This window comes from Microtus oregoni, unplaced genomic scaffold, assembly GCF_018167655.1.
Source record: "Microtus oregoni isolate MIOR12 unplaced genomic scaffold, Mior012 000023F_ref0000262, whole genome shotgun sequence".
In the NCBI taxonomy this organism is placed as follows: Eukaryota; Metazoa; Chordata; class Mammalia; order Rodentia; family Cricetidae; genus Microtus; species Microtus oregoni.
The window spans coordinates 17913642-17932290 of record NW_024543082.1 but is presented as its reverse complement, the minus strand read 5'-3'; the positions used below and the strand labels follow the sequence as shown (position 1 = coordinate 17932290).

Genomic DNA, 18649 nt, shown 5'->3' with positions numbered 1-18649 from the left:
AAGTGTAATATCTGGGGTTTTGTGTCTCTATTTTGGAGGGTGGGTAAAGTTACAGCTTGGATATGAAGGTAAGATAGTATCCCCTGAATCACCATTCAAAAATTTCATAACTCCTTAGGTAGATTCTGACTAATAGAGAAATTGGGTCATTGTTGTTGTTGCCAGCTCTATAGGTCTGATTTAATGCCCAATCCTGTGCACTTGTGTAGAACACAGCTATCTAGTTGGCCAGGAACAATGAGCACTTGAAGTACAGTAGCGTTAGGATTAAGAAAGGAAAGGGCTCCCATCCCACCAAGACACTCACAGTCACTGGCTGTCTAACCTGGAGGGAGGGACTCTATTTATGCTCTGCTGCTGTAATAGGAGCGGCGGGGCTGCGTCCCCGGCACCTGGCCACCCACATGGCTAGCTTATGCCCCGAAAAAACAACACACAAACTGTATTCATTTAAACACTGCTTGGCCCATTAGTTTCAGTTTCTTATTGGCAAGCTCTTACATATCCATCTAACCCATTTCTAATAATCTGTGTAGCTCCACGAGCTAGTTTACCAGGAAAGATCTTAACCTGCTTCTGTCTGGAGTGGGAGAATCATGGCGACTCCCTGACTCAGCTTCTTTCTCCCAGCATTCTGTTCTGTTTACTCCGCCTACCTGTGTTTTAACCTATGAGGGCCAGCCAAGCAGTTTCTTTATTTTTTAACCAATGACCTTCCTCCATCACTCTGCTATAGAATAAGGGTAAAAAGGGTGATGTGAAGGAATTTATATGCAGGACCTTGCCCAGTACTTGCTGTATCAGTATAATAAGATGAGGTGCTAGCATTGCAACTAAAGTCGGCAAGATGTGGAAAGGCCCCCACTGCTCTTTGTACTCATTGTACATCATGAAGGGATCTGCACTGATTGGAATTAAAGGCTCAAGGTGGTATCCTACAGCTATCCTCGCTGCTCCCAGGGCAACCGTGGAGCCTACATGAGTGTGCTCTGACTCAGCCTCCTTCCTCTTCTCTTCCCCAGAATATGCATCAAAATGAACCCTATAGTTTTGGTGCTAAGGGAACAAGCACTGAAGCACTGTGGGTGTATCTATGTGTGTATGGTATTTTCTTTCTATTCTTTTATTTTTAAATAAATTTATTTATTTATTTTACATCTCAGCTGCAGTTTCTCCTCACTCCTCTCCTTCCAGTTCCTCCCCTCAGCCCCCTTCTGTTCCCACCTTCCAGTCCCCTCCTCCATTTCTGTTTAGGAAAAGGCAGGTCTCCCATGAGTATAGACAAAACATGGCATAACAAGTTGCAGTAAAACTAGGCACCTCCCCATGTATTAAGGCTGGTGAAGGCAACCCAGTATGAGGAGTAGGGTCCCAAAAGCCAGTAAGAGTCAGAGACAGCCCCTGGTCCCTATGTTAGGAGTCCCACAAGAGACTCATGCTGGAGAAGATGTGGAGCAAGGGCAGCATTCTTCCATTGCTTGTGGGATGCAAACTTGTACAGTCACTTTGAAAGTCAGAGTAGTGATTTCTCAGAAAACTGGAAATCAATCTACCACAAGATCCAGCTATACCACTCTTCAGTATATACCCAAAGAATGCTCCATCATACACAAGGACACTTGCTCAACTGTGTTCACAACAGCTTTATTTGTAATAGCTAGAATCTAGAAACAACCTAGGTGTCTCTCAGCCGAGGGATGGTTTTTAAAAAAAAATGTGGTGCATTTACACAATGGATTGCTACTCAGCTGTTAAAAACAAGGACACCAGGAAATTTGAAGGCAAATGGATGGAACTAGATAAAACAAACTGTCCTGAGTGAAGTAACCCGGACTGAGAAAGGCAAACATGGTGTGTACTCACTTATAAGAGGATGGTAATTTTTAAAAGCTGTTCTTTCTCCATGTTTCCCTGGTCTTAGGCAACTGAATCATAATTAGCTTCTGGGCAATTCAGATGAAGGAAGGACAAGGCCTGCCCTAGATAACCCCAGTATTGTGTAGATGAAATGTCAATGTGTTTACAGCAAGCACGACATGCTAGGCGAGGGGAAGGCGGAAGACTTACTTTGCAAGCATCGCTCTTGCCAGACATAACCCCTGCACAGAGCATCCGGGAAGTGATGATCCCGTAGGTGGAAACACAGACGGTTTGATCAATGAGCTCTACCTCTGCTTGCTGCAATACAGGGGAGCCTTTCTTATCTGAAAGACACATGGAGGATGGATATCGTGGTGATGGTAAGGATTACACTTCTTCCAGGTTTCACTTGAGCAATCAGCAGAGATTATCTCCTTGAGGCCTCAGTGTGAGTCTCTGGAGGTGAATTCTATTAGCCCCGTTTTGCTTCCAAAGAAACGAAGCCTTGTGAGATTCAAGTCTTGCCCAATGGTACACAACTAGCAAGGAACCTCAGGACACAGCCAAAGGTCTGACTTCAGCACCTTGGCCACTGAGCCACCGTGCCACTGTGTCCTGTGGGACTGAGCCCCAGCAACTTTTAGTACCTGGTTTTATAGTCCAGGTGTGCTCCTCAAAGGGAAACATACCGCTGATTCATGGGAATCTCCAAGGAAGCCCTAAAAGTGACTTGCTTTTCTATGGCTTCTTCCTTTCTAACTTGCCTGCCTATAATGAGTCAAAAAACATACATATACACTCATGCTCATCATGACTCCATCTTGAGTGAGCTGGGAAGTCTCTTCCACGAGTGTTAGATGACCAAAGTATTGGTTATATTTTTATCAACTTGACAAAAACCGGAGTCATCTGAAAACAGAGAACCTCAATTAAGAAAATGCCCCCATCAGACTGACTTGCAGACAAGTTTGTAGAGCATTTTAATTAATGACTGATGGGAGAGGATTCAGATAGATCCCTGGGCAGGTGGTCCTGAGAGGTAAAAGAAAAGCAGCTGAGGCTGGGCAGGCAGAGGCAGGCAGATCTCTGTGAGTTTGAGGCCAGCCTGGTCTACAGAGCTAGTTCCAGACAGCTAGGGCTGTACACAGAGAAAACCTGTCTCAAAAAAAATCAAAAATAAAAGGAAAGAAAAAGAAAAGAAAGAAAAATGGAAAGAAGGAAGGAAGGAAGGAAGGAAGGAAGGAAGGAGAGAGAGAAAGCTGAATAAAAGCCAGAGCAGCAAGTCAGGAAGCCTCATCCCTCCATTGTCTCTGTGTTTTGTTTCCAGCCTCCAGGTTCCTTCCTGCCTTGAATTCTTGCTCTCACTTTCTTTTAATGATGGTCCATAAAAAATCTTAGTGCAGTGAAATAAACCCTTTCCTCCTCAGTTTGCTTTTGGTCATAGTGTTTCTCACAACAATAGAAAAGCAAACTAAGACAATAAAATCACCAGGCACAACAACATGTAAGAAGAGTTACAAGTGTGTGAACAGTTGCTTTCCCGCCTTGGGACTCTTAGACCTCAGCAGCCTCCATTTGATGGCGAACATCATTACATCATAAGTTCACAAGGGTGCTGAGAATCTGAGAAACTACCAGAGAGGATCTTTAGAGTACCACACCTAAGCTCAGGAGTAGACTGAAAATTTTCATGTACTATACCTGCCCTTTTGCCTTGGAAAAGACATCAAAGGGATCTGAGATCCCAGGAGCAATACTTGGGCACTGACCCTTGGGGAAACATTCAGGTGGCTTTGGATTCTTTTCCTCGCTGTATATTTAAATTCAGCTATAAATCATGAGCCAGGAGAAACCTGGGAAAGTTGGATAGAGAGGCTTCCCAAACATACAGCTTCACTTTTACTTGCCGAAAAAAGATTTCTTTTCTGGGTGTGTGAAGGTATTGCAAAAGCCATCCCCACTGGGGGGACTGATTCTAAGATGCTGTGATTCCTGGATCAGAATTTGCAGTCTGAGGTGGCCCCTGGATGGATTTCTTTCTCACTCCCATCCCTTGGTCACTAGTCCTGGTGTGAGACATGCTTACATAACCTTCCAGACAGTTGTCTGGGTTGGCACAGTAGGGTATGCATATGTATGCTCTCCCCTTTACAAAATGAATCACTTCTTTATATAAAAAGGAAGCCTAAAAATAAAAAAATAAAAAAATTGCCTAGAGTTTGAAACTCCAGAGTTTGAAAAGGGCCCATGACCAGTCATGCCTTGCTCATAAAATTCCTCTCTCCCATTATTGAGTCCTGCTTATTTGAGGACAGGTAAAAAGGTCACAAAACACAGATAATAATACCCCCTTCCCAGGGGCTCCCTCTTCACTGAGATGTATACTCAATCATCCCCGGGAATGCCAAAGTCTTAGGTTAGCCCAGATGTCTTCCCTTTGTAGGGCAGGGGAGTGACCATCCACTCATACACACCTGCTTCGTGCCTTCGCCCCCAGCCAGTCACCCAGCACTTCTCCCCACCGCGCACTTTCTGGCCAGCTGGGGGGAGACATATTGGCTGAATGATCTGTTTCAGGGTCTCAGGCCAGGCTATACTGAGCTGTAGCAAAGCAATATCATAGTCAAAGGTTTGACTGTTATAGTATTCGTGGACCACAATCCTTCTGAGTGGAGAAACAAACTTGGCGCTCCCCTGCACATACATCCCAAGGTGTGCAGTCCATGGAGTGGGGTCAGATAGCCTGGCAGAAAAGGAATGAAGCACAGGGTTAGTAACTGTTTGAAAGCAAGTACTTACAGAGCCATAATCAGGATGCACAGAGGAGGGCCTTACTGCCAAGTCCTGTCTTAAGCCCTGGTTCTGTTCAGAGCCATAGCAAGGTCCACAGCCTCCCTTGTCTCCTTGCTAGACACAGCCATGATGTAAGTTGTCTAGTAATAGCAAGTTATAGCTGTACTCCAGAAAATTCTCTCAGTGGTGTTTTGAGGAAATAGCTCAAAAGTTTCTTGCCCTCATGAACCAACCACATACAGGTCAAAAATATGGGTGACTTCAATTAATTTGTTACTCTCTTATTTATGCTAATAATATAGACACACAAGGACAGTAAGGTATTGTTTGGGGGCCTTTTTTTCAAATTCAAATGAAATGGCTATCAACAGATTAGACATTGAAGGGCTTTAAGCCTCAGAACATTATTGAAAAACTTTCTTGTGAGCTATCAGAATTTTTGCAAGTCAGTGTAGTGGTTGCTCAGACCTTGACCAATCTATCTAAGAGGGGCACAGAACTCCCTTATAAGGATTGGTCTCCCACAGAATCAGTGCAGCAACCAGGGAGATTATGGGCGCAGAGGACATGGAAACTTGGGAAGAAAGCTAAGGACATGGTTCAGAGAAAGGCTAGCATCATATTTGGAGCAGTTATTTTACTTATTGATGAAGTTACTTCAGTAATTAGCATAAATCCTGTAAATTCCAGGGAAAGCTAAGATTCAAATTGTGTAACTTCACTGTAAAACTCTATTTAAAATTTTGGATTAATTGGTGTTTTGTTTTACTTAAGATCCAGCAGATCTCAGACAGGCTTAAGATTTTTGTTTGTTGGTTTGTCTTTTTTTTTAATTTTTTTCTTTTTACATTTATTTACTTTTTTGTTCACTGGTGTTTTGCCTGCATGTGTGTCTATGTGAGGGTGCCGGATACCCTGGAACTGGAGTCCCAGTTATAAGCCATGTTGGTGCTGGAAAATGAACCCAGGTCTTCTGAAGCAACAGCCAGTGCTCTTACTGCTGAGTCATCTCTCTAGTCTTAGGTGTAAGGTTTTAAGTGAGGTTTTCTTTTTTATTTTTTTAAAGTTTTGCCTTTACCCTTAGTTCAAAGAGAACCTGTCCCTTAATAACCCTACAGGCAAAGGCAGACAGAACCCTTCTGATGCCAGTCCTGGCTTCTGGTACCCCTGCCTCATCCAGAAGAGATCCATGCTCTCCAACTATCCTCCATCACTGCCCTTCTCTACATTCCGTACACTGACTTGGGTTTGGCCCTGTGGTTTAAAAGCCAGTCTCCATTTCCTCAGCCTAATAAAAGTATCTTCAGCCTTGGTGATTCCTTTGTGTTCTTTTCCTTCATGTCAATGGTATTTAAAAACAAAACTGGTGTACAACTGATTCCCCCCACACACACCCAAAGACATAAAGGAACCCAACTAAATTGTTCATTTCCACTAGAAAGCTTTTCCCCCAAACTGGAGGTCAGATACATGGTTTTGAGGGTGAAGACTGGGATAGCCTACCTGTTTCCGTGGAAACAATGGGCTGCTGAGAGAAGCCACTCCCTGGAGATGACGGAGGCACCACAGTAGGCTGATCCAATGAAGTGGAGGCTGACCTGCCATGGCCAGGTCCCCTCTTGGGAGTCAGAACCCCCAACGATGCGGTGGAGGGAGGAAGAGCCCCTGCTACAGCCTTTAGGAGAGGGAGGGTCATATGAGTGAAAGGCAGACAGAAACAGAAACACACAGAGAGAAGCAGAAATTCTATCACATTATGGCTGTGTTGGGAGCTGAGTCATCAAGCCGTCAGTTGGCAATCTCCTGCTTATCTAGCAGAGAGGAAATCTATAGGTCTATCTGGAATCAGGGCCAACACAGCACCCCTCCTTTGCTTCTGAGAGCATGCCCTGACTTGGAGTCTCTACGCTGATGCATACAGGGGAGGAAGGCCCTGTATTAACTAACAGCTGACATAATCAACAGCTCCTGGAGTTAGGTGATTATGTGGGAAAGAAACAGTAACTTCCAAATCTAAAAGAACTGAGAATGTCTTTGAAGTCGTGCTAATCGGAGAGAAGGCATTTAGAAGAGAATTTGTAAGTCCAAAAAGCGGACAGCTACTGAAATTTAGCTATCAGAGCCCTTGCTTTTCAGTGTCAATGGCATCGATAGGGATGGATCGTGAACCTGTTGCCTCGTGGTTAATGAAAGGTCACATGGCTGAGGAGGACATGTGGTACAAAGAACTTTGGTGTTGTCCTTATGGAGAGTCATCGCTAAAACTCATCCACTGGAGTCCACTGCTTTGCACACAGGTGATTCCCTCCTTGACTGGGATCTTGTGTGTTAACTCTTTTATCAAGGAGGAAGCTGGAACAAACCTCAGAGGTTTTTATTTCTTTGGAATAATGTCGGATTCAGGTCACCAATAAGTATTGTTGTTTCCTAGATCCAGAGCCACCTTTGCTTGAGGAATGGTACTCTGAGGCCCTGGACATGACCAGTGGATGAAGGAAGAGAGAGACACGAAGCAAAAGAAGCCACTGCTACGCACTGCAGCCCTCTTCATCACTCCCGTCGGCACAATCCACGATCCCATCACACTGCGCATTTTGTTTCCGGAAGCAGATGTCATTGCCGCACTTAAAGGTCCTATTGGTGCACGGGATGCCTAAAAATGAGCGAAAAGAAGGAACAATTTGGGTTTTTGTTGTTGTTGCTTCTAGCCAGAAACAGATTTGAGGGAATGACATGGAACTCTGTGTAGTTGGAAAAGGCTGGCAGAATAAATGGGGAAACCCACAAGGACATGTTTCTTCACCTAAGCAGATCCTTTAGAAGGCAGGCCAATAGCACATAGCTGAGAATCATTCCAACTGCCTCTCCATACTCACGGTGAACACAAGATAAAAAAAAAAAAAGGTTGACCATATCAATGGCCTTTTAGCTATTGCTTAGTTTAATTCTCTAAGAAAAAAAAGTCACACCCACATCACATGCTGTCCTTTTAGGGGAAAAAATAACGAAGAGATACTCTGAATTACAATGCATTTGTTCACAAGCTATGGGGTTAACTTTCTACAGCGGTATTAGCAGGAGTCCTCACAGTGTCTGGCAGGCTCGTCTATGACAGACCTTCATTGTCTAACCTACAGCTAGCATGAAAAGCCAGTAAAACCATGAAAACATGCCAATATTTGCACGGGAGCACATCCAATTCCACCCCACCTACTGTGAGCAAGTATGTCATTGTTTTTTAGGCTGGGTAGGATTCTCCAAACAAGAGATAGCAGGGCTAAAACTGAGAACAGTCTGGGGAAACTGGGACAAGATGATCTCCCTGAATGCAACAGAGCTTTTGGCTCACTGAGGTGCTACAGAAAGAACAGAGCCCTGTGTGTCTTCCTCACTCCGAGTGCAGTTCTGCTCATCCTGGCCATCGTCACAGTCCCAGAAGCCATCACAGACCAGAGGGCCCCGCTGCCGGAAGATGCTGGCATTGCAGGCAGGTTTGGCAGTCACTGTGGTGAGAGACAGAAAAGTCATGAACACAGGACATCAGCTGGTCTCCCTGACGACCAGCAGTATCCCTCTAAAGCTGTGAACCTTAACGTGGCAAATACAGGGGAGTGACAGAGTGTGTTTTCTCTTGAAATGACACATCCCTGGAAGGAAGCAGAAGTTTAGTGTAACTCCTTTTCTAGGTCTTGTTTTTGTTATTGTGTAAGTGCATTTAAATCAGGTGGTTTATGTCAATTCAACTCATTGCATCATAAAGAATCATATTTTGTTTTCCTTTTGAGATAAGATTTCACGCGTAACCCTAGCTAACCTGGAACTCACTATGTAGACCAGGCTGACCCCTGAACTCAAGGAGATCCTCTTGCCTCTACCTCCTGAGTGACAGGTTTAAAGATGTACTCCACCATGCCTGGCATAAGTAACCCTTTTCTAAGAAAAATAATCCCCCTCATCAGCTACGACCTGTGTTGAACTTGCCTACCCTCCTGAAGAAGGTGCAGGGGACTGAAATGAGAGCTTTTGTCTCCTTCATTTCTTTACCTTGGGTCCCTGACCAAAAATAATAGGTGTTCACAAAAAGCTTGGTGAATGAATTAATGTGAAACCCCCTTAAAATTGTTTTATTCTGATAGATGTATACCCTAAACACCACCACTTCCTCTTTGACATGCATCTTCACAGCCATGGCAGGCACAGTGCACCAGCAAATGCTAGGCTTCCCGAGTCTCCTTATTCCCCAGGGAAAGGTGAGTGTGCTATCCGTTCCATTCTGCAACCCCACAATGCAGGACAATCAGATGCAATAGGGAGTCAAATCAAAGCAGGAATTCTGTTTATTACTGTGAGCGTCAGCTTATATAAGTTAAGTGACATCCTGTGATATGGGGGTACCTCCAGTCAATGAGAGGCAGCCAAACCCTTCTCCTGGCTGGAGGGGCATCTACCCAGTTTTTGCTGTCTCATCCTTACTCAAACTCGAGCCAGGCTTTTTTCTGCCCTATAGTCCTCAAGGTATAGGCTCTGAGATAATGTTGGCCCAGCATCAAGCACCTCTAGAAGGGCCGTTTTCACAGTGATTTCTGGATTGTGAAATTAGCACTTTTACTGTCTCTGTCACCAGAGTATTTCTCATCTTAGCCCCTCTGAACAGTGAGGAAAGTACACTGCTACCTTGAAATAGTTGGTTGTCTCCAACAGGACCCAGCTGACAACCGGAGGATAGCTTCAAAATTGATGCAGTGAATTACAATGATAAAAATATTAGTCCTTATAAAGCAATGGCAATGGCTTTCGTCTGGAGCATCAGAGCAAAGAGCAGTAATGAAAAAAAAAAAAGAGAAACCTTCAACCACTAAAACTGACAGCATCTATTTTCTTAAAAAATAGAAACCAGGCTGTGGCAGTGCATGCCTTTATCCCAGCACTCAAGACAAGGAGTTAGAAGGATCTCTTGTGAGTTTGAGGCCACCCTGGAATCTCTGTCTCAAAAAGTACACACACCCCTGCCCAAAAATAAAAGAAAGAAAAAGAAAACAAAGAAAGAAAAGAAATAGAATATTTTATACATTTACAGTGCTAATAAGCCATAAATTAAAAAGATTTTTTTTTTCAATTTAAAAGTATACAAAGAAGTTAGGCATATAGTTCAGTGTTAGAGTACTTGCCTAGTATAAGAAAGACTCTAGGCTTGATTCCAGTAACACACATATACACAAAATTGTAGAGAAATGGGTTATTTTTATGAACATAATTTTATATAGTTGCAGTATAATAAATATAATGTTTCTCCAAAGGTATGGAAAAATTGCATACCGTCACTGTTACAAGAATATTTAAACATGAACAAAAAGGTTGACAATAACTTTATATAGTCCTGCAAGTTATCTTCTAACTATCATTCCTTGCAACTAGAAATAAATTCAGGGACAGGTTGCAAATGACAATGAAAAACCAAGCTATATATCCTCTATCTAGACTAGGACTGTTTTGTATCCATTCCTTTGTCCTTACCAGCAGAATATCAGTGTATGTGTGGAGGAGGAGGCAGGAAGAAGGTAAGTAAGCAGTGTCTTTAGACATGGCAGGCCTAGTGCACATTTGAGTTCACAAGACTGTGGTGGCAGGCACAAAACCTCCATAACTTCAAGCCAGACTGGATCTCAGCACTGGGAAGGGGAAGTGGACAGGAGCTAACCAAGATACTATCTCCAAGTGGCACCTGCTTGCAAAGGAAAAATTATTTTTTCCCAGCGGATTCTCACTGGGTATACTAATTACACTTAAGGGCCGGCCACAGGCCTAACGGTAGATGGCCAACACAGAACAAAGTCAGTGGAATTTTTGTAGCCTTTTCTCTCTTATTGCTTTGTTTGGTATTTTTCTTTTTCTGCCTTACCGATCTTTTGGTTGCAAATTATGGTTTCCAATTTTGTACTTTTATGGGTTTTGTTTTTGTGTCTGTCGTGTGTGTGTGTGTGTGTTTGTGGGTTTTTTTCTGTTGATTTTTTGTTGTTGTTCTGTTTTCTTTGTTTGCTCGTTTTCTAAAGAGAGAGAAAGAGGGTAGAATTGGTGGAGAAGTGGGCAGAGTCTAAGAAGAACTGGGAGAGGAAAAACCTTTATCAATATATTTTATGAAAAAACTTTTTCAATAAAAAAGTAACTATAACAGAAAATATAAATAAATCCAAATTGTTCACCATGTCTGTGTTCCAAGAGCATCCACACTAAATTAATTCTTGCAGATTCTGAGCAAGGAGAAGGATCTGAGCTTTGACATAGGATTGTGGTGGCTTAAGTCATTATCCATAGGACTTTAGTCCCCATGGTCAGAGTAATGCCACAGCCCTGGGGTATGCAAACTGAATTTCCCTCCCTCTTGACTATGGGCACAGCTATGTGTCTTCTGAGCTATGGAATACAAGATAAACTTTTCAAGGCCAGGCCATAGGGGAGTCACATGTTTCTGGTTACTTTTCCTTGCTTTTGTTACTACTAGTTCCTTGGCTCATTGAAAGAAAATGCGATAAATACCAGCCATAATCCCCGCCTGGAAAGACTCAGCACAGAACTGCCCAGTGCTTGAACCTGAGCCACTCAGTTAAGCTGAGCCTACGCAACTCATGAATGCGAGATGAAGAATAAATGATGGGGTTAATTACGCCATTGAGTTTTGGGTTAGCTAGTGATTGCAGAGCAACTACAGACACCGGTGTCAGCCAGCAGCAGCAAAGATTCCAAAAAGTGACTTCCTCATAACGAAGTCATATTCCACCTACCACAGAAAAGCTCATCACTTTCATCGAAGCAGTCATTTACCCCATCACAGCGCTGGGCCTGGGGGACGCACAAACCGGACGAGCATCTAAAAGACCCAGCAGGACAAGCTACAGGCAATTAAAACAGAAGAAGAAGAAAGAAAGATAAAAAGAAACAGAACTTCTTGGCTTGGTTCCTAAAAGTCATCAGACTACTTTAGCAAAGAATTACAAAGTATTAGTTGGTTAGAGATTTGGCAGACAAACTGAAGCAATGATATAATTTCTCCATCCAACCAAGACTATGCATAACTCTTAATGCATAATTTCCATTAGCAAAGAATAAAAGCAAATCAAAGCTACAAAAATTGAATATAGGAAGACCAATGTCTGTTCCCAAAGCCCAGAGCTCCTGCTTCCTCCCTCACTGCCCATCATTCCTTCCAATTTAACTAGGCTACTCATAAAAGATAAAACCATTGAGCCAGAGCTTATGGGTAAGCATCACACCAATAATAAGTCCTCTCTCCTGTCATATGAAAGAACAGAGAACACATGTCAGACCAGCTACTGTCTCAGGGGCAGTGGGAAGAGTGGGTGGGATGCTAGACCATCATCAGGGTGTGTGAAGCCATTAGCAATGGATACGCTTTGTTTTTCCCATGTCCCCACTGGAAAGTATCAGAGTGCAGCACTGAATCCAGAAGCGGTGTGTTTGGAGTTGGCAGAGTGGAACACGTTAGAGAGAAGCTTCTCTTGTCATATCCTCATGGCATCTCCACTGCGTCACTTTTATTTGTCTCCTTTCAAAAGAGTCTAAAATATCTCCAAGTCATTATCTACCCTCAGCAGCTTCAACCACTTCCCTCAACGTTGCCTTTCCCAGGACCACTTCCTGGCTCTGTTCTGTGGTTTCTTATACAAATTTCAACTTTCTGAAAGCTGACCTTTGAGTCATCCTACCTAACCATCTCTCCACAGTCACTGTCAGCCAAGGAGAATACAGAATGCCCCTCACAGAGCCCCTGTATGTTTGTATAAACACTATGATCACATGGATTTGTGGCTAGCACAGAAAACATTACAATGAGTACTGTGGAGGCTGAGGCAAGAGGATTGCCACAAGTTCAACACCAGCCTGGTCTACATAGGCTAACCAAAATTACACAGTTAGAATTTGTCTCAAAAGGCAAAAAATAATAAGAAGAAGAGAGAAAGAAAGAGAGAGAGGGAGGGAGAGAGAGAGAGAGAGAGAGAGAGAAAGAAAGAGAGGTAGAAAGAAAAAAAAAGAAGGTGAGGGAAGAAAATTTTTTAAAAAGACCAAAATATGGGCTTTTCCTATATTTTAGAAGTCAAATGAAAAAAATGTATTTTAACTCTAAGTAATATCAAAAGGCTATTTTTCTATAATTTAAAATATATAACTAATAGATACTTTAATATATCTTTTATTATTTTGTAGTATACGTTACTTGCCTATTTTAGAAGATAAATAATAGCAAATAACAAAAATGAGACAGTATTAATTCCTTAAATTCTCAAGGCCTGAAGTAAAGAAAAACTAGCCTTGCTTTATCATTAAGGGTTCCTCAGATTTTCTAAACTGATTCCAGACTTACGTTGACTGATGTTATAGCTGCCATATTCTACCAAGAGAGGCTTGTCTGAAAGTCTGGAACTGCATTGGAGTTGGATGTGGACCAAGGGGCTGGGCACTCGGAAAATGGTCTCATGATCCATGTAGGAGCCACAGTACCTGAAAAGACAAGAGTCAGGGGGTCCGTGTGGTGTGAGGTCCCAGAGACTCTGTTCCATTGCCAGTAGACATCACTGATGCTTTGGCCATTCAGGCTCCGTGAACAGAGAGGCTTCTGGCAGAGCTAAGAATGACAGCTACTTTGTGCTGTGGGACTGTGGTGTGTTAAGAGTTCTCCTTCGCTAAACAGAACACACCACTGTTGACCTGCTGCTTTCATTATTAACACTTCAGATTAACAAGACAATGGCTCAAATTCTCCGAGTTTTTGTATTTTTGTTGTTGTTGTTGTTTTTGTTTTGTTTTGTTTTTCGAGACAGGGTTTCTCTGTGTTGCTTTGGTTCCTGTCCTGGAACTAGCTCTTGTAGACCAGGCTGGTCTCGAACTCACAGAGTTTAATCCGAGTGCTGGGATTAAAGGCGTGGGCCACCACCGCCCGGCCGAGTTTTCGTATTTTTACAGTCAAAAATATGTAACAAGAATGGCCTGCTTTTCTCCACAAACTCCTCTGTAGAGCGGAGCAGAATCTGTGAGCTCAGGCTGAAAATATGCAAATACTCCCACCCACAATTGAGACAAAAGACAACAACATTAATTCAATCTTAATTGAAATCTGATTCGCACTGCGGGGCTTGTCCTTGGCAGCATTTCAAAAAAGGAACAATTAAGCACAGTATTCCCTACCTTGACTTTTTCTCTACTTCCCATCCTTTCACGTGAGCAGGGTTCCCAGGGTCCTCTTGAGTAAATGTCAACCTGGTTAATAATTCTCGCTGTGTGAGCATTGTAGCTAATGGAGCATAGAATATTACTTTATAGCAAGATAAGTTAGTTTACTGCCCGGTGTAGGCAAAGCTTTTCCAGTGGGAAACCTATGGGAAGTGTCAAGACTCTGTAGGAAACACCCGATATAAGAATAGAGGGCGCGATTGCTTGGTACCTGTGAATGCCAAGCACTCTGGGCTCCCAAGGCATTTGGAAACTACTAATGTCCCATTGCTGTCAGGAGCACTATCTACAAATTTGAAGGCTTGAAGAAAAAAAAAAAGGACACCTATATTATTCAGAAATCTTTGGCAGTTGGCTGAAAGTCAGGAAGTTGAAAGGATATAACCCGCTATGAGGACACAGAAAAAAGTGGCTATTGTGGGGTCTGAGAGGCACCTAAGGCCAAGTCAAGCTGTTAGGAGCATACAGTAGCTGGTCATGTACACTGAAGACATGGCCATTGTCTTATCTGTGTCACAGAGTGGCTGCTTGTGCTTTGTGCCTTCTCTTAGCATCTAGACTTTTCTTGCAAAGGTGAGCTTCTCTTGGTGTATTGGTATAGTTTGAATGTGAAGGGTCTCCTACAGGAGCATGCAGTTGAGTAGTCGATCCTAAGATGGTAACAGTTCTATAGAAGGCTGTAATCACTTAGGGGACAGGTCCCAACTGGAAGTAAATAGTTAGGGGTGGAGTCCTAAAGGGTACATTATCCTGGCCGCACCCCACTCCACCCCACTCCTGCCCCTGCCTCACCTTCTGCTTCCTGGTTGGTCTCTGCAATGTGCCTAGCTGCCCCATGCCACCAGACTCCTACCATGGTGACTCCTCCATCACAACAAACTAAAATCCCCTGAAACTTCGAGCCAAACTAAATCCTTCCTTCTCTTTGCCTTATATTTTGTCATAGCAACAAGGAAATTAACTAGCATACATAAGGAGGGGCTCAAGGAGAAGGGAGCCTTTGCACCTATGCTTGGGCTGGAGTTTGAAGATTAGTGCACTGCAGGGCATGGAGGTGAGTTATAGATTAAAAATGTAAAAAGTGGAAGATGGAAGAAACCCAGAAAGAGTCTGTTTATATTTTGTGTTCAGACACATGACAAGGAATGGTTATCATGAAGAAGTGAAGGGATTTGTTAAAGTTCAGACAGCAAAGATGTTTCTGCTGACTCAGAATCTGTACACCAGTTGGCCTAATGCTAGATTCTAGCACTTTCTTAGACATCAAAGGTTGTTCTTCACTGCTCTAGAATTCCAATACTGCATTCAGCTCCCCTGGATACAAATACCCCATTGATGTTATCTGATGCTCCAGAGACAACCTTGGATTTCTTTCCATCAACACTGGTTTTTGTTGTTATTGTTTTGTTTTTTGTTTTTCTGCTTCCACATTGCAGCCCACATTCCCTCGTCCCACTTCTCAGTTTGGTTTTGATGAAACAAAGCAGAGTCTTTCTCCTCTAGATGGAAAGTATTGGCCTAGAAAGAGCTGGGGATGTACCTAGCAAGGGGACAAGCAGAATCAGATGAGTCTTATAGTTCTTCAGCTGGCCTAAAGGACCAGAAAGAAGCAGCTTTGCTTCAGGGAAAGTATTAGGGGCAGGAAGTTTTCCTGGTATTGGTTGGGAAAAGACTCTTCTACTTGAAGCAAAATGTCCTGGATCATATCATATTTGTTCATTCTGAGGGGAAAGTCTTCTCTCCTTTTCTTTCTTTCTTTTTTGTTTGTTTTTTGTTTAGTTTTAGTTTATTTTTTGTTGTTTTTTAGTTTCTTATTTAAAAGATTTTTCACCTTTAATCCCAGCACTAGGGAGGCAGAGGCAGGCAGATCTCTGTGAGTTTGAGACTAGCCTGGTCTACCGAGCTAGCTCCAGGACAGGCTCCAAAGCCACAGAGAAACCCTGTCTCGAAAAACCAAAAAAAAATGTTTTTTTTTCATTTTACATACCAACCATAGTTCCCCCTCCCTCTTCTCCTTCCCCTCCTCCCACTCCCCCCATCTCCCCGACCCTATCCAGTCCTCAGAAAGGTAAGGCCTTCCATGGACAACAAAGTCTGGCATATTAAATTGAGGCAAGATTAAGGCCCTCCCCTAGGCTGAGCAAGGTATCACTCCATAGGGAACAGACTCCAAAAATCCAGTTCATGCACTAGGAATAAATTCTGGTCCTACTGCCAGTGGCCCCACAGACTGCCCAAGCCTCACAACTGTCCCCCACATTCAGTGGGTCTCACTTGGTCCTATGAAGGTTCCCTAGCTATCAGTCCGAAGTCAGTGAACTCTCTCTGGCTTGGGTCAATCGTCTCTGTGGGTTTCCCCATCATGAACTTGACCCCTTTGCTCATATAATCTCTCCTCCCTCTCTTTTACTGGCCTCCAGGAACTAGGCCCAGGGCTTAGCTGTAGATTCCTCCATCTGCTTCCATCAGTTACTGGATGTAGATTCTATGATGGGAATAGGGTAGTCACCAATCTGATTACAGGGGAATACCAGTTCAGGAACCCTCTCCACTATTGGAGAACTTAGCTGGGTTCTTCCTTGTGGATTCCCTAGCTTAGGTTTCTCCCTAACCCCACAATGGCTCCCTCTGTCAATGTATTTCTTTCCATACTCTTCCTTTCTGCCCTTCCCCCAACTCAACCAACCTTTTGCCTTATGTCCTCCTCCCCCTTCCCTTTCACTTTTCCTTTCCTGCTCCCCTCCCAGTTTACTCAGGAGATCTTCTTTATTTTCCCTTCCCAAGGGCATGCATGCCTGTCACCCTTAGGCTCCTCCTTGATACCTAGCTTCTCAGGGGCCATGGATTGTAGCCTGTTATCCTTTTCTTTACATCTAATATCTACCCATGAGTGAGGGCATACTGTGTTTGTCTTTGTGGGTCTGGGTTACCTCACACAGGGTGTTTTTTTTTTTTTCTAGTTCCATCCATTTGCTCGTAAATTTTAAGATGTTATTTTCCACTGAGTAAACTTCATTGTGTAAATGTACCACATTTTCTTTATCCGTTCTTTGGTTAATGGGCATCTAGGTGGTTTCCAGGTTCTGTCTATTACAAATAATGTTGCTATGAACTTTGGTCCTGTCTAGCTGGTGTTCTGTAAGCTTCTTGTACCTTCATAGGTGTGTCCTTTAGGTTAGGAAAGTTTTCCTCTATAATTTTGTTGAATATATTTTCTATTCCTTTGAGTTGGAATTCTCCTTCTTCTATCCCTATTATTCTTAGATTTGGTTTTTTCATGGTGTCCCAGATTTCATGAATGTTTTGTGTTAAGAATTTGCTGGATTTGACATTTTCTTTGACCAATGAATTTATTTTTTCTATCATATTTTCAATGCCTGAAATTCTGTCTTTCATCTCTTGTATTCTGTTGGTTATGCTTACATCTATGGTTCCTGTTCGTTTACCCAGATTTTCCATTTCCAGAATTCCCACGGTTTGTATTTTCTTTATTGACTCTCTTTCAATTTTCATGTTCTCAACTGTTTCCTTCACCTCTTTGATTGCTTTTTCTTCATTTTCTTAGCTTTCTTTAAGGTGGCTGCTGGGGTTTTCTCTCCATTTCAAGGCACAGTTTGTCCATTCCTAAACTCAAAGCGCCACAGAAGCTGGGTAAGAGCGTGTGCCCCAGATCTTTACTTTCCTTATATGTGAAGTTCGGTGTTCTTAAAGCTTTAGGGATATATTGTTTTGGGTTTATTTATTTTATTTTATTTTTTTAGATGAGGAAGTCTCACTATGTAGCTCTAGCTAGCCTGGAACTTGTTACATATAGCAGGCTGTCCTGGAACTGCCTTTGCCTCTCATGTTGGAATTAAAGGCATGCACTACATACTTTTGACATTCAGCTTGCATCCTTACATTGAATGCTAACAAAAACAAGTTTAAAAATAGCTGTAATCAAAAAGTGGTAATATTTTTCCTAGTCAATAAACTACTAGAAGGCAGACAAGTTTTGAATTTGACCCCATATAAGAGATGCTTGAAGCTGGGCATGGTGGTGCATGCCTTTAATCCCAACACTGGAGAGGCAGACATATCTCTCTGGGATATGAAGCCAGCCTTGTCTACATAGCAAGTCCCAGGACAGTCAAATTTATGTAAAAAGCTCCTGTCTCAAAAAACAAAACAAAAACAAAAAAAAATAATAACATAAACTTATTTCAAGCTGTATTTCAATAATAAATAAAGGTCACATCTTAATGATGGGGTTCAGTTAGATCTCTTCCAATGAAAACAGGAGCATGGCTACTCTACAGATTGTCTCTCTAATCGAAAGATGTCTTGTTCAGAAAAACCTCTTAAAGGGCTGGCCAGATGGCTCAGTGGTAAGTGCTTCCTGTGCAAGCATGAACACCTGAGTTTGGAAACCAACACCCACATAAAAAGCCAGCTGTGAGGGTGTGAGCAGAGGAAACTCACTGAGGCTTGCTGGCCAGCTAGCCAACCTAACCAAAAAAACAAAAAAAAAAACAAAAAACTCCAGTTCAGTGAGATACGGTCTCAAAAGATACAGCTGAGAGTGATAGAGGATGATACCTTATCTCAATCTCTAGGATGTCAGCATGGGTATACACACACACACACTCTCTCTCATATGCATGTACTGCATGCATGCACATATGCTTGCACGCTGCACACACACATAAACTCAAAAGAAAAAAATTTAAAAAATAAAAAGAAATGAGGAAAGAGAAAGGGAAGGCTTGTGGAA

At 42.7% G+C, this 18649-nt stretch overlaps 1 protein-coding gene across 1 annotated transcript in view; it reads right to left on the bottom strand.

The window, feature by feature from the left end:
- Window positions 1-18649, bottom strand: part of Tmprss7 (transmembrane serine protease 7) — a 47375-nt gene that overhangs the window by 746 nt on the left and 27980 nt on the right. Inside the window, exons 11-17 of the mRNA XM_041672996.1 lie at window positions 13031-13167; window positions 11433-11540; window positions 8046-8156; window positions 7190-7306; window positions 6157-6328; window positions 4335-4603; window positions 2068-2204 (exon numbers count right to left, since the gene is read on the bottom strand). Of these exons, the coding sequence (XP_041528930.1) occupies window positions 2068-2204; window positions 4335-4603; window positions 6157-6328; window positions 7190-7306; window positions 8046-8156; window positions 11433-11540; window positions 13031-13167 (1051 nt within the window). The remainder of the gene's footprint in view (window positions 1-2067; window positions 2205-4334; window positions 4604-6156; window positions 6329-7189; window positions 7307-8045; window positions 8157-11432; window positions 11541-13030; window positions 13168-18649) is intronic.